The sequence below is a fragment of the Numida meleagris genome, chromosome 4 (assembly GCF_002078875.1).
Source record: "Numida meleagris isolate 19003 breed g44 Domestic line chromosome 4, NumMel1.0, whole genome shotgun sequence".
NCBI classification, from domain to species: Eukaryota; Metazoa; Chordata; class Aves; order Galliformes; family Numididae; genus Numida; species Numida meleagris.
In genome coordinates this window covers 20,334,643-20,347,877 of record NC_034412.1, presented here as the reverse complement: position 1 = coordinate 20,347,877, position 13,235 = coordinate 20,334,643, and the positions used below count along the sequence as shown (strand labels likewise).

Below are 13,235 nucleotides of genomic sequence, written 5' to 3'. Positions count from 1 at the left end.
AGGAGGAGAGCTGTGGAAAAGAAAGGGAAACCTCTCAAAGGCCCAGAAACCTCCGTAATTAGAGCAGCAGCTCGAAGTCGCAACAAGAGGCCACAGTCTCCCATGTGCTGGATTCACTATCAGTAAACAGCACCGGGTTTAAGCTGAACACTCCAGGGTAAAGCAACAAGGCTTGCTGCACAACTTCTTCAAAGCCTTAAAAAACCTAAACCACCCTTTGAGATATTAATACTGTTTGGGATTAGGAATACTCAGCAGTTCACACAGCTGCAGCCTGATGATCATAAGCTGAGCTTTAGTCAGGTCTCTGCTGCTCAGCCCTGACAAATCATCATCATCTGTGTACCTCCAACCTGTTACACACCAATAGCTGAGTATCTGAAAACTGTGAGATGACATGAATTAGGACAAAGATTTAAGAGCCGGGGGTGGTTCTAGATCTTCAGTTAGGATCAAAAGGGCCCAAATTTTGGCAGGTGCTTAACAGCAAGACTGCAGACTTGAAGACAGATGTAGGAAGAGGCCTTTACCCTCACTTTTATAAAGCAATGACTGTGAAAGTCTACCTTGGGGCACAGAGCAAGAACAGACTTGGATTTCTGGAAGTTTTGATACGGCTGCAAGTTTATCTCATTACATTATGTTATTTGTAGATAGCCAGGCACAATGGGGCTCTTGGTACTACCACTGCTATCTATGAGGCTAATCTCTGGCAAGTGTTAGATCTGCAGAGGCCCTTCCTGGTTCATAGCCAGAGAGCAACTATTGGAGTTCTACCCATTTACAGAAGTTCATCTACAAAACTGTGTTTTAAATCCTCATTTACCAACACTCTTAAGACACATGAGTCATTGTGACACTCATAAAACACCTGACACATTCAAGAGGAGCTCTGAGATGACACTAAAATTGCACCAACTTCAAACAAGAAGAGCATCATGCCCTACATTCACTGGGTGGTAGTACATCAGGAAAGAGTCGCTCCACACCTCAAATTACCTACCAGAGATGAAAAAGCAGCAATTACTTGCATATTGCAGTGGTTATCTGATTAGCTGGATGACTTACAAGAACAACATTATAGGTCAGATCTTCCAGAATGTGAAATTAGCAAATGCTGTATTACGACTTCAGGCTTTAAATTGTAGCTTGGTCATTTAAATAAATTACTTCAAAGAGCAAGAAAATAAAGCAGAATCTTAAAAGCAACACAGCCAAAGGTTTCAAAGTTCAAACAAGTTGTTCTAGAGCCTTTTCATAGCCTGCTAAGGGCAGTTTCTGTCAGCACTGCTATAAGTAGCTGCACAAATCTTTGCAGCCAGGAAATTTAAGCTTCTGATGAACATCTCTCTTGACAGGAATATCTAAAAAGAGGTTTTTGGCCATATAAAAGAGCAGAGAAGCATGATTTGGGGATGGTGTTTTTTTGCCTGCATAACAAGAGAAGAACCTGGAGTTGCACCAGCAAACAGCAGCAAGGCTCTTTGCTCATTGATCTACTCAACTTCAAATAAACGTGAAAGTAAAAATAAACAGGAAACAGGAGAAGGAAGATAACTCATTTCATGTTTCAGCATCTATCAACTGAAAAGGGTAGCAGGTAACAAAACTGAAATACAAGCAGTGGTTTTAACTCAGTGTAAAGGAGAGCATACTCTGGATTATGCAAAGTTGTTTTTTTTTTCCTGTAGAAACATAAAATAGCAGGTTTTTAAATTAAGAAATAGAAGTACAGAACTTTGGACATCACCTGCTACTAATTTTTTTTTATTTTTTTTTTTAAGTGTAGACTGTACATAGATAGGGTCTCTCAGCATACTTTCTAATGAACTAGGACTGAATGACACACAGTGCATTTTTATATCAACTTACAGGAATTTGCTATTTCTCCTTAATTCTTTAAATTCAAGCATCCATCCTTTATGAAAAAATAAGAAAACCTAGAGTAGAAGCAGAATTTTTCTTGAATTTTTTGTTGTAATATTTTCTTCTGGAGAAATAGGATCCTGTACTCTGATTTTTTGGGAGGTTAAATACCTTTTATTTTTAGAAGGTATTTGCATGTGTGTTTAAGGCGTTTAAGGCACGACCTTCTAAATTTTAACAGTGAACCTCTTAAAAGTGTAAAGCTGATCCATTTTTAAACTGCAACCCTGGGAACCACTGCGCACGCTCCAGGTTGTGGTATACAGTATGTATAGTGGAAGTAAGAAATCCTTTGATTTTATTAATGCAAAGCTTATTAAACATACATCTCATCTAACTATGCCTCTCATTTTCCCACTTTGCACAGTCTATGTTCTCAGGAACTTCCTTCTATCTTTTAAGTGTACTGAAGAAGGCCCAAAGATCACCAGCTTGTACTCAGGTCACAAATAGGCCAAAGCAGACATCAAGTGAATAATAGCAGAAAAAGATCTGTAAGCTATGGACAGCTCAGTCAGAATGACTTCAACATACAGCTTAACATCTAGTAGGTATGAGGAAACCCACAACACAGCACAAGCTTGCATTGTCGTTCTGTTTTGACTCACACTAGTCTTGTGTAGTACAAATGCTCTGAAGCCAGCTGTGGTCCTGAGATGTACCAGCTGAATTCACTAAACTCCTCCAAGGCCTCCACCATGACCTGAGTATGTGGGATGTTCTTTGAGCAGCCACTCTGAGCTAGATTGACAATAAAAATGAAAGCCAACCAACAGTGTAATGTTGTAATTATCTGATGCTGCTGAAAAGAAAGAGTCCTTAGCGACCTACAATGACATGAACAAAACTAAAAGCTTTATTAAAGTTAATAAAAAGAGGAGTCCTAAGAGTTAATCTTCACCTACCCTGTGTCTTTGTTTCCAGGGTGGATTGTTTTCAAAAATTCCTTTCTTGTACAGAAGAAAAATGTTAAGTGGTTAGAAAACGAAATGGAAGTAGCCAGGTTATCTTGAACAGCAAGATTGGTTGTTTTTATTAAAAATGTACCTTGGCCAGAATATGAGTCAGGGTTCTGTACAGCTCGAATTCACCTCGTGTATTCCCGGACTAATACAATTTCATTTGTTCTCCAAAGATTCTTCTCCTTCGCAGGAAAAGCACCATTAAACAATGTATTCCTTAAATCAAAATGTATAACTGTGTTCCTTCTTTTCTGAGGTGGAAAGCTCTAAAGATTCCCAAAAAAGTCTATTTCACATCACTGTAATGGCAGAAGAGATCTGACTATTACAGGCAAGAAACGTAATTCCAGCTCTGATAAACAGCCCACCCAAGACACTTCCTAAGGTTTAGAGTGGTTGGAAAACATCCATCAGAAAAGAAACTGAAGCATTACTACTACGTAAAACAATTCTATTGCAGAGCAGGACACATAGTGAGAAATCAGATGGCAGTAAAGTCTCTCAAGTTCCTCACAAAGAATCTATTCAAAGTCATGCTGATCCGTGGATTCTGACATCCCAAAAATAGTAGACACATATTCTTGCTCTTACCGATAACGACATACATCCTTAATCTTCATGAAAGTCAAATATAGAAAAAAAAAAGGGAAGCAAATAATCTAAAAGTAAGTCTGAATGCAAAAAAAGCCAAAGCTTTCATAACGACGACTAGGAAATTAACACACATTGAAACTCTGGACTGTAACTAGAAAACTGATGACCTACATGAAAGATCTAGAGAAGGCATAAAAAAATGACATCTTTTTCCCTGGGCGTGCAGTCTTCATACTCCCAAAGTTATTACAGCTTCCAGAAAGTCGCTTCTGATTTTGCCAACCGATACCTTTTTTTTGTTGTTCTTTTTAAGCTTTTTTTTTTTTTGGCACAGAGCACTCTACGTAAGGAAAGATTCATGCATTTAGACATGCTCTCAAATGATAGATGATATACCATTAGAAAAAAAAGACATTATAAATTACTGTATTTCATGAACATGCAGGTAGAAGCTTTGTCACTATCCAAGGCATGTTAGAACTTTTCTTTGGAGCATATTACAGACAGATGAGAGCAAAAACATTTTCTAAGGGATCTGGAGTCAATTTCTGGCACTTGGGGATTAACTTTACCTTCACACTGTGTCCTTACAACAGACACATCGTTGAGATTTCAAAAAAAAAGTGCTTCCAAATTGCCGTCCTACCACCTTACAAGCCACGTACACAATAAGAAGTCACTGAATTGGTCAAAAAGCAGTGTGGTGGCTTCGTTAATTGCTCAGATAAAAGCCCCAAGACACTGAAGAGTCCAGCCTCAGTGACAAATTCTGTGCTGTCTCTCAAAAAGAAGTAGAAGCAATAATCCTAACATCAACTTAACGGTTTCCTTGGTACAGCAGATGTCCTCTAAAAGCCAACATGTGAGCTGCCCATGGCTCAGAGGCCTTCCAGTCACCAGCATACTATTTGTTGGATGTTCTCAGACATATCCAGAGGATAATCACATATCCACTACAGCTTTCTCACTTTGCATTGTGCAAAGTTGCTATGTTCAATGTGGCTTCTATTGGTAACACCCACTCACAAAGCCACTTGTGTGCCAGCACACTGGTCTTCATACTGGGGCTGACAGGATATATCCAGTGACATAGTTGACAACAACACCAACTAAGTATGCCTCTAGCCAAAGCTTAAATACAGTAAAGGTTTTCCTGTAAATTAAACAGTCTAATTGTTTCTAGCGTTCCTGTACAGGCATTAGATGTATCAGTAGGGCAACTTTTAAGCCTTTTCTTGCTGACAGCATCAAATAATTCAGTATAAAAATGGGAGGACAAAGCTCCATTAGTCTTAGAAGGAAGTTGTTTCTCACAGTGAATATTAGAGACAGTAGCCTAGTCTTGTTAATAAAAATCTTTTCTACTTTATTACTAGAAGCTTGTTCTTAGAGAAAGTAAATGAGAGAAGTTCTAGTTTGGAAACAGAAGTACTGATTCTATTTGATCTACCCAGGTACTCTTCTTCCAAAGAGGTGCTTCTATTAGCAATTCCAGACTTAAAGCTGCAGCAACTACCCTGAAATCAAGCTAGTCAATGCAGTACCTTAAGCTCTGATCCTGATAAGAAGATGTATTTTCTCTCAGGGAGGTTATTGGACCATTTACTCTTTGTACTTTCTTCCCCACAGCACCTGCTGAAAGAATGTCAGTTCCCATTTTTCAGGAAGTCTGAACACCTTCAGTAATTTTCTTTTTGGACTTGAGAGTATCATTGGACTCTACCAACATCAGAGCACATCGTGGAGAAAAGTAAAGATAGCAGCCCATGCTTTGCTGGGGTAACTTAGCTACAAAGATCTATTTTTCCCTTGTTTCTTTTCCATGACCCTCAGACTCCTTTTTTGCCTCCAGCAACAGAGATACTTAAATCAGTGTAGTAGTTCCCACACCCATTTCTCTTTTGCAGTTCGACCCTACTCCTGTGTTTGTGCCAAAACAGAAGCATGTGTGTGGCCACAGAACAAACTAGATCAAGGAAAATTCAGGTTAAGAGAATTTTTGCACTCTTCTTTCAAGCAGATCAAATTCCTAACTTAGTACATGACCCAGCTGCACACACAGCCATCACAGCCAAAGTACAAAGAGGGAACTGCTTAATATTAGCACTACAAATACACTGCTGTAAGGAGAAGAGGGGAATGTTTATTAATTATTCTCCTAGCAACGTTCTGCTGCCCAAAGCAGTATTATTTCACAGACAAATATCAACAGAATTTATTATCAACTCATTGTTTACATAGATACTTTTTAAAGCTAGGAAATTATCTAACAACAATTATGCAAATACCATTACTTTGTGAAGACTATGGCACAGTATGGAGCTGCAGCTAGCAAACCTTTCACTGTAAAACAAAACATTAGGAGAAAGCAGGACATAAACTGTATCAAAGACAGACTGTATCTAAGCTATTGCAAGGGAGAAATTTTCTTTAAGAGCAGACTGGAAGGCCTACATTGGTAAAGAAATCAGAAAAGCTGTGTTGGGAAGCAACTCAGCTAAGACATGTTTTTGCAGATGTTGTCCTGGTGTTTATTTCTATGCTATCAAGTAAGTATGCTTGGATGGTGCCATATAGATATCAAAATGCCTGAGTTCACAACAATTTTAGATGTTACAGGAGCAGCAGTGTTTGTTGACTGCATCAATGAAGAGAACCAAATAACGCAGCAAAGAGGATCACAAGGTAACAGTGGTGAATGAAGCAGCAACTGAAAGAGCTTTCTCAAACAGAGGAGCGCCACACTCACGTGACATGGGATAAAACTTTTGTGAACTACATGAAATAAAGAAAAGTGAAACCCGAAACTGTTTGGCAGGGAAGGACAGAGAAGAGTAGAAATTAGGAAAAGTTCTCAAAATACTGGAAAGAAGCAGAATTTTCTTTACTTGAGGATGCTTGATTACTTCTTGCTACTAAAAACCAACCCTGTAAGCTACTAGCCTTTGACGAAGCGAACGTCATTTTTGCTATGTCAAAAACAAAGCCAAAGACAACTTCAGAAGTCAGAGTTCCAGCTACCGCCATCCTACAAGCAGGAAGTTCCAAGATCCTCCAAAGAGTGACAGATCCACTTTCACAGAAGTCCTCTGTGGATGTAACAGGGAAGAAAAATGCTACAGAATGGAAGTGCATCACCTCAGAGGCACAAAAAAAAAAAGCAAGTGTCTCGTGATGAGAGTAACTGGCACCCTAAAAAAATAAAAAGGCCCAATCTATTTTGGAGCATCAGGTACAGTACCCGGCACTGACCTATCTTCACTGGCAAACCACCGCCCTGGCTAGGCCTACATTAAGAATTATGCACAGCTAAAGAATGCAACAATGTCCACCACAGACTGCCATGAGACATGTTCAAAGTAGGGATACTTTTTAGCTACTTTTATTTCAAATCAAGCTGATCTTAAATTCTTCCCCTTTGAGTGAGTGTTCACCTTCTTCCAAGAAGCTTCCAAGCTGAACTTATTTGTATTATATATTTTACTACATATATACACATATGTGATTGCTTGAGAAATACCAACAAGTTCCTTCTTTAAGCACAATGTTCTCTTAAAATAGATTGATACAGAATAAATGGGAACCAGAAAGATTCAGGAACAATAAAAACCTTCAGCAGCTTTATGAATTCCTACTTTCCTCTTTTAAATGAAAATCCTTTAAAAATTACTATCCAAGCAAAAATGAAACAAGTTGAAATTCTTGTAGAATTAAAGAAGTTGTGAAATGAAAAAAAACAATGGCAATTATATACCTAGAATATACCTAATGTACAGTAACTGAAGGCACTAGTGAACAAGTACATTCTTCTTCCACACGTTTCTGTTCACAGCTGACAGCACCACCCAAATTGCTTTAAATTTTTAAGCAGTTTTCTTTTGTATGTTTTGTGAGGCTTTTTCTTAATTGTTTTTAAAGACAGATTTGCTACACTCAGCAGCAACACAGTCCAAACAACTGGACAAAATGAAGTCCTTCAGGTAAACATACCTTTAACAGTTTTCACAAAAACTTGTTTTTCTTTACTGGGATCTTTTTCCTCTATTAGAATTCCATGGAAAATCCGCCCAAACGTGCCTATGAGGAGAATATAAAATTAGTAAGCACTATATGCTTAAAACACACTGACAATGCTGACAGAATTAGATACCCATTGAAAACCCAATACCTTAAAAGGTATCAGTCACAGCAGAAAGTTAGGAGTAATGGAAGTTAAAGCTTAAGCCCCGAATGCCCCAGTGAATCAACAAGAGTTCTGACAATAAATAAGTCAACCACCCCTCCATCAGCAGGAGTTGGATTCAGAGCTATGTGTAGCAAAGACTGAAAGCATTAGTTAACTTCAGGGAAAAATATAAGAAAGAAAAGCAGGAATGAATCAATGACAGCAACAGAACCTAGTTAATTTAAGTATCAATACTGATGATGGGTTCATTTGTGGCAGTTCACAGCCTATGCCAAAACTTCTAGCCCCATCTTTTTTTTACATATAGTTAAGTCAGGAATTCCCTGGGCAAAACACTCCTCAAATATATATATTTTTAAATGTACATGGAGAAGTAGAGCATTCAACAAAACAGTATCTACATGGTACAGTTTGAGAATACAGTATCACATTATAAAAATGTGATACTCTTGCTTCGAAGACCTGTTTTAGTTTTACTTTGTTTTCTGGCTTCCCCCACCCACAGTCCTCCAAATTTTTCCACTCACGTATTTTAACAAAGTTTCAAGAATAAGAACTATACTGAACAGCTGTACATATCCCAGCATAAATTTCAACTCTCATCTGATTCTTAAGTACTTAGCAGGGTGAGCGCAATATTTTTATCATCTACCATGAGACTGCATGTAGACTTTGTGAGATAGCTGTGATCGCACTTGCAGTCATCCGATGGCTCTGAACATCGCAGTTACAGAAAAGAGACAGTATAAAGATGCACAGCCTTCAACAATTTATCAGTGGCCTGGATAATGAGACTGAGTGCACTCTCAGCAAATCTGCAGATGACAGCAAGCTGAGTGGTGCAGTTGATACAACCGAAGGATGGGATGCCATCCAAAGGGATCTGGACGGGCTTGAGAAGTTGGCCCACAAGAACCTAGTGAGGTCAAACAAGGCCAAGTGCAAGGTGTTGCACTGGGTCTGGGGCAATCCCAAATATGGGGAAAAAGGCAATATAGCATCCGTTTTTAAGAAGGACAGAAAGGATGACTCAGGGAACTACAGACCCTTTAGTCTCACCTCAGTGCCAGGGAAGACAACAAAGCAGACCCTCCTGGAAGCTATGCTAAGACATATGGAAGAGAAAGTGGTGATATGAAATAATCAGCATGGCATCACCGAAGGTGGTCCTACCTGACCAAACTTGTTGCTTTTTATGATTGCGTAACTGTGTCTGTGGACACATGAAGATCCACTGATATCATCTATCTGGACTTCTGTAAGGTCTTTAACACAGTCCCCATAACATCCTTCTCTCTGAACTGGAAAGATATGGGTTGATGGGTGGACTGCTTGATGTACAAGAGACTGGTTACAAGATCATACCCAGAGAGTGGTGGTCAATGGCTCAATGTTTGGATGGAGATCAGGGACAAGTGGCGTCCCTCATGGTTCAGTACTGGGAGTGGTGCTCTTTAACATCTTCATCAATGACATCAACAGTGGGATCAAATACACCCTCAGCAGTTTGTGGATGATGTCAGGCTGCGTGATGTGGTCAGCATGCTGCAGGGATGGGACACCATTCAGAGAGACCTAGACAGGCTGAGCAGCGGGCCCAGGTGAGTCTCATTAGTTTCAGTAAATCCAAGCACAAGATCTGCATCTGCATTGTGGCAATTTCCACTATCAGTACAAGCTAGGAGATGTAAGGATGAAGCACAGCCCTTCTGAAAATGACTTGGGGTAAAAAAGGGGAGGTTTAGATTGGACGTAAGGAAGAAGGTTTTTTTGTTTGGTTGGTTTTTTTACAGTAAGGGTGATGAGGCACTGGAACAAGTTGCCTAGGAGGTAGTAGATGCCCAGTCCTTAAAGACATTTAAGGTCAGGCTGAATGGGGCTCTAAGCAACCTGATCTAGCTGTAGGTCTGCCTATTCTTTGCAGGAGTTGCGCTAGATGACCTTTAAAGGAAGGATGCAGACTGTTGGAGCAGGTCTAAAGGAGGGCCACGAGGATGATCAGAGGGCTGGATACACCTCTCCTATGAAGAAAATTTGAGAGAGATGGAGGCGCTCAGCTTGGAGAAGAGAAGGTTTTCAGAAGACCTCATCACAGCCACATCCCTGAATATGTTCAAGGCCAGGCTGGAGGGTCCCTGGGCAACATGATGTTGTGGGCAGCACCCCGGCCCATGGCAGGGGGTTGGAACTGGGTGGGCCGTAGGGTTCCTTCCAACCCAAGCCATTCTACAGTTCTGTGACCCAAAACACATTCTCCACATGCAAGAATCTTTTTGCACAACCACTGGACTTGAGAACAAAGCTATCTGCTTAAAGATTAAAGCCATACATCAAACCAGAATGTTTGGCAACCTCGTGTTGTTTTTCAGATGGGGATGTACAACTCTTCACAGTTCTGCCTCTAAAGGATGACTATCTTAAATCTCTAGCTCTGGAAAATTTGGTTTCTTATCAGGCTTTGGGGATGCAGACTTATAGTTGCAGCAGTGACAAAAATCAAATATTTAAGTCTACTTTCTAAATTCAATATCAAGAAAAAACAGTCGTTGTAAATGAACACTTCTGAAATGAAAATTAAGTGACAAAAGAAATTGTAGTTTAAGTTTTTCATAGCAGAGTTGTTAATTTTGCATCTGTTAAGATTTCCATATTAGCTACTAAATGGAGACTGACTGGATTTGGATGACAGAGGCAATTCTTTCCCCCTTCAGTGAAGTTCTCCTGCAATAACTTTACAGTTGAGTTACTTAACCACTTAGAGCCTCAGCTGATTACCTCACTCCTTAGCCATCTCACCCTTTCATTTATTTTTCTCTTTCAAACAACTAGATCATTAACACAGACAATTATTTATTTTGCATAATTAGTCGCTCCCACGTTCTAATCCATTTTAGAATCCGCTTCCTCACACCTCCCGCACCCCAAATGAGAACATCATCCATCATTCTTTACCTTCACAAAAGTTATAAAGATCAGCAACATCACCCATTATTAATTTCAGAGAAATCTTGCAAAAAAAATAATATATATGTATATATAAACACCATATTGTAAACAACAAGCTTCCCAAGTGCTGTAAATACCTTCTTGGAGCACATCTTTTAGAGTTATCCTCTCCCTGGAGATGGCTATATCCTTCACTTTAGCTTTTGCTTCCATTAGAGTGACACTTTTAAGATCATTCTTCTCTATCCGTAACGTAGGATAACCTGAGGAGCCAGCAGAGCCAAACAAACTAATATAAATACCCTTATTATGAGACCACAAGCACACTGCTTCACCTCAGCACCACCTACAGGTACAAAGACACGCAAGCAGTGTGTCCTTAGGAAGATTACGTATAGTATTAAATAAAAAAATGCACAAGAGAAGCCACACAAAATGCAATAATCACACAAATCTGCATAATGTTATACAACCAAGACTCATTATTAACACCAAGTAAATAAAGTTCCTTCTTGCATACTGAAGTCGATTAACATCACATTGCACTTCTCTCTCAACAGAGAAGTGAAGACTGAGGTTAGAGACTGCTGAAGACTTGCTGGAGTCAGGAAAAAACCTTACAGGGTACTGCATCAGGAGCACAACCAGAATCATTAGTGCCCTCTTCTGGGCATGAGACACATCTAGCTAGATAGACCAACATAAAAAGGCCTGAATGTTTTTGTAGCAAGACCTTGAATTACTAGAGAAAGTTCAAGAGTCACTTTTATGATAAATTTGATTGTCACTGAAAACAAGGTTAATATGACTGTGGAAGGTCTAACAGTGTTCTTCCTGTTTATTTTCTGCATCCAAACCTTTTTGTTCTTATGTTCGGTTTCACTGTTCCCCATGTTACCGGTGGTATCCAACCTCATCCCCCAAAAAGGCATTCTGAAACAATACAGACTGAACACAGCAAGCCAGTGAGGGCCACTGAGGAATAGCTGCTTCCACGCTCATCCAGGTGAAGAGCTCAGCTGTCACTAAGGACTTGGTCACTATCATGGCAAGTCTTTTGCAAGAGTCTCTTTAATGAATTTCCAGGGATTGCACTAACTAGATGACATCACTTAGAGGGCCAACCTGAAAACCTGAGGCTGACAGCACATCAACACCACACTGTGATTTGGGATAAGAAGTGGTAAATACAAAGGGTAGTGGGTGACAAGAGGGGCAGGTGGGACAGTAATTAGGAAAACCAGCTTAAAAATTATTTGCATGCTGTAGTCTCTTCTAAACTCTGTGGAAAATAAGTTTTTAATAGATATATTTGTCTTAATGCTTCTAGCATATAAAGTTTCCAAGCATCCTTTTCCAAAACAGATGAACTCAGATGACAAAAATCTCTTTTGTTTAGGGAGATATTCATTTAATTTAGAAGAAACCCAAGACTTTCCCAAAGCTGCAGGAGTTCAATCCTCAGTAAACACCTGCTCTCACACCTGGGGAGGAAACTGGGAAAGACACTAGCGCTGAACAGTAGTTGCAATACTCATACATTGCCACCATTAATTGGGATGGTTAGTATCAATACTAAGTGCAGACAGAAAAAAAACAGAAGAGACTTTGGGTCTTATTGATTGCTTAAAAAAATAATGAAGTCACTAATCATTATTTAGCTACCTCTAAAGGATAACTATTGCACTGTATAAAGGATAGTTATATTTCTTCTTATTAGATTGCTGAAAAAAGTCTCTTTGGGTAACTAATACAAAAAATTTGTGTGTTACAGAATAAAGAATCATTGGCAGCAGATGACAAAAGGAGATACTTTCTTGAGAAGCTTGAAAATTCCTACTCTATTCAGAAAAACAACTAATTGAGATTAACAAGGAGAGCATTAATTCCCCTGCCAGGCTCCCCTATTTTCCCCTCACCTTTCAACATAGACCCTCACCTCAGTTCAGATCTTTTAGAGCAGGCTCTAGCAATACTTTGAGCCAGTTTCATCTGAGCTAAGTTCTGCTTTCTTTCAGTGTTGAGTCACTTAGATCCATACCCCACCTTAAGCACCAAAACCTGTGTTCATTTCATTAGGCTGCTCACCAATTCAGAGGTCAAAGCCAACCAAAAAACAAACCCCTACAGAAGAAAATCAGTGTTTGGCTGGCTCTGCTCCCTGATTTGGTTAGCAGTCTAGCTGTGCCAGCACAAGGGAAAAGGCAAATGCTCAGTCAGTCCAGCCTTCAATGAGTCTGAATTGCCAAGGAACTGCACGTCTTACTGATCTTCAAACCCTGAATGCAGGAAAGGTCCCTTCAGTAGCATTATACTGCATGGGATATCCCTCCACGAAAGCTAATATAAAGTAATTGCAGGAGTAAACACTCTCTGTAGATAACAAATACTTTCAGGAATTACAGAATTAACACAGAATGTAGCTAGTATCAGTTCCCAGACTGATTTATTACAGAGCATATAAAGCAGTGTCACTTCACCCTTCTTTTTAATTCTGCCTCCCATCTCCTTCTTAAAAAAAAAAGAAAATTATTTCAAGAAAAGCTATTTAAAAGAAAGCACGAGCATATCATCCTCGTAAAGCTTTTCTGCCCCAGTTATTTCCTCCGTGGGCAAAAACA

General features: G+C 39.5%; 1 protein-coding gene across 1 annotated transcript in view; it reads right to left on the bottom strand.

Moving 5' to 3' along the window:
• The window catches only part of RYK (receptor-like tyrosine kinase), a 40,641-nt gene that overhangs the window by 14,715 nt on the left and 12,691 nt on the right, over window positions 1-13,235 (bottom strand). The window contains exons 8-9 of the mRNA XM_021393782.1: window positions 10,752-10,877; window positions 7,473-7,559 (exon numbers count right to left, since the gene is read on the bottom strand). Of these exons, the coding sequence (XP_021249457.1) occupies window positions 7,473-7,559; window positions 10,752-10,877 (213 nt within the window). The remainder of the gene's footprint in view (window positions 1-7,472; window positions 7,560-10,751; window positions 10,878-13,235) is intronic.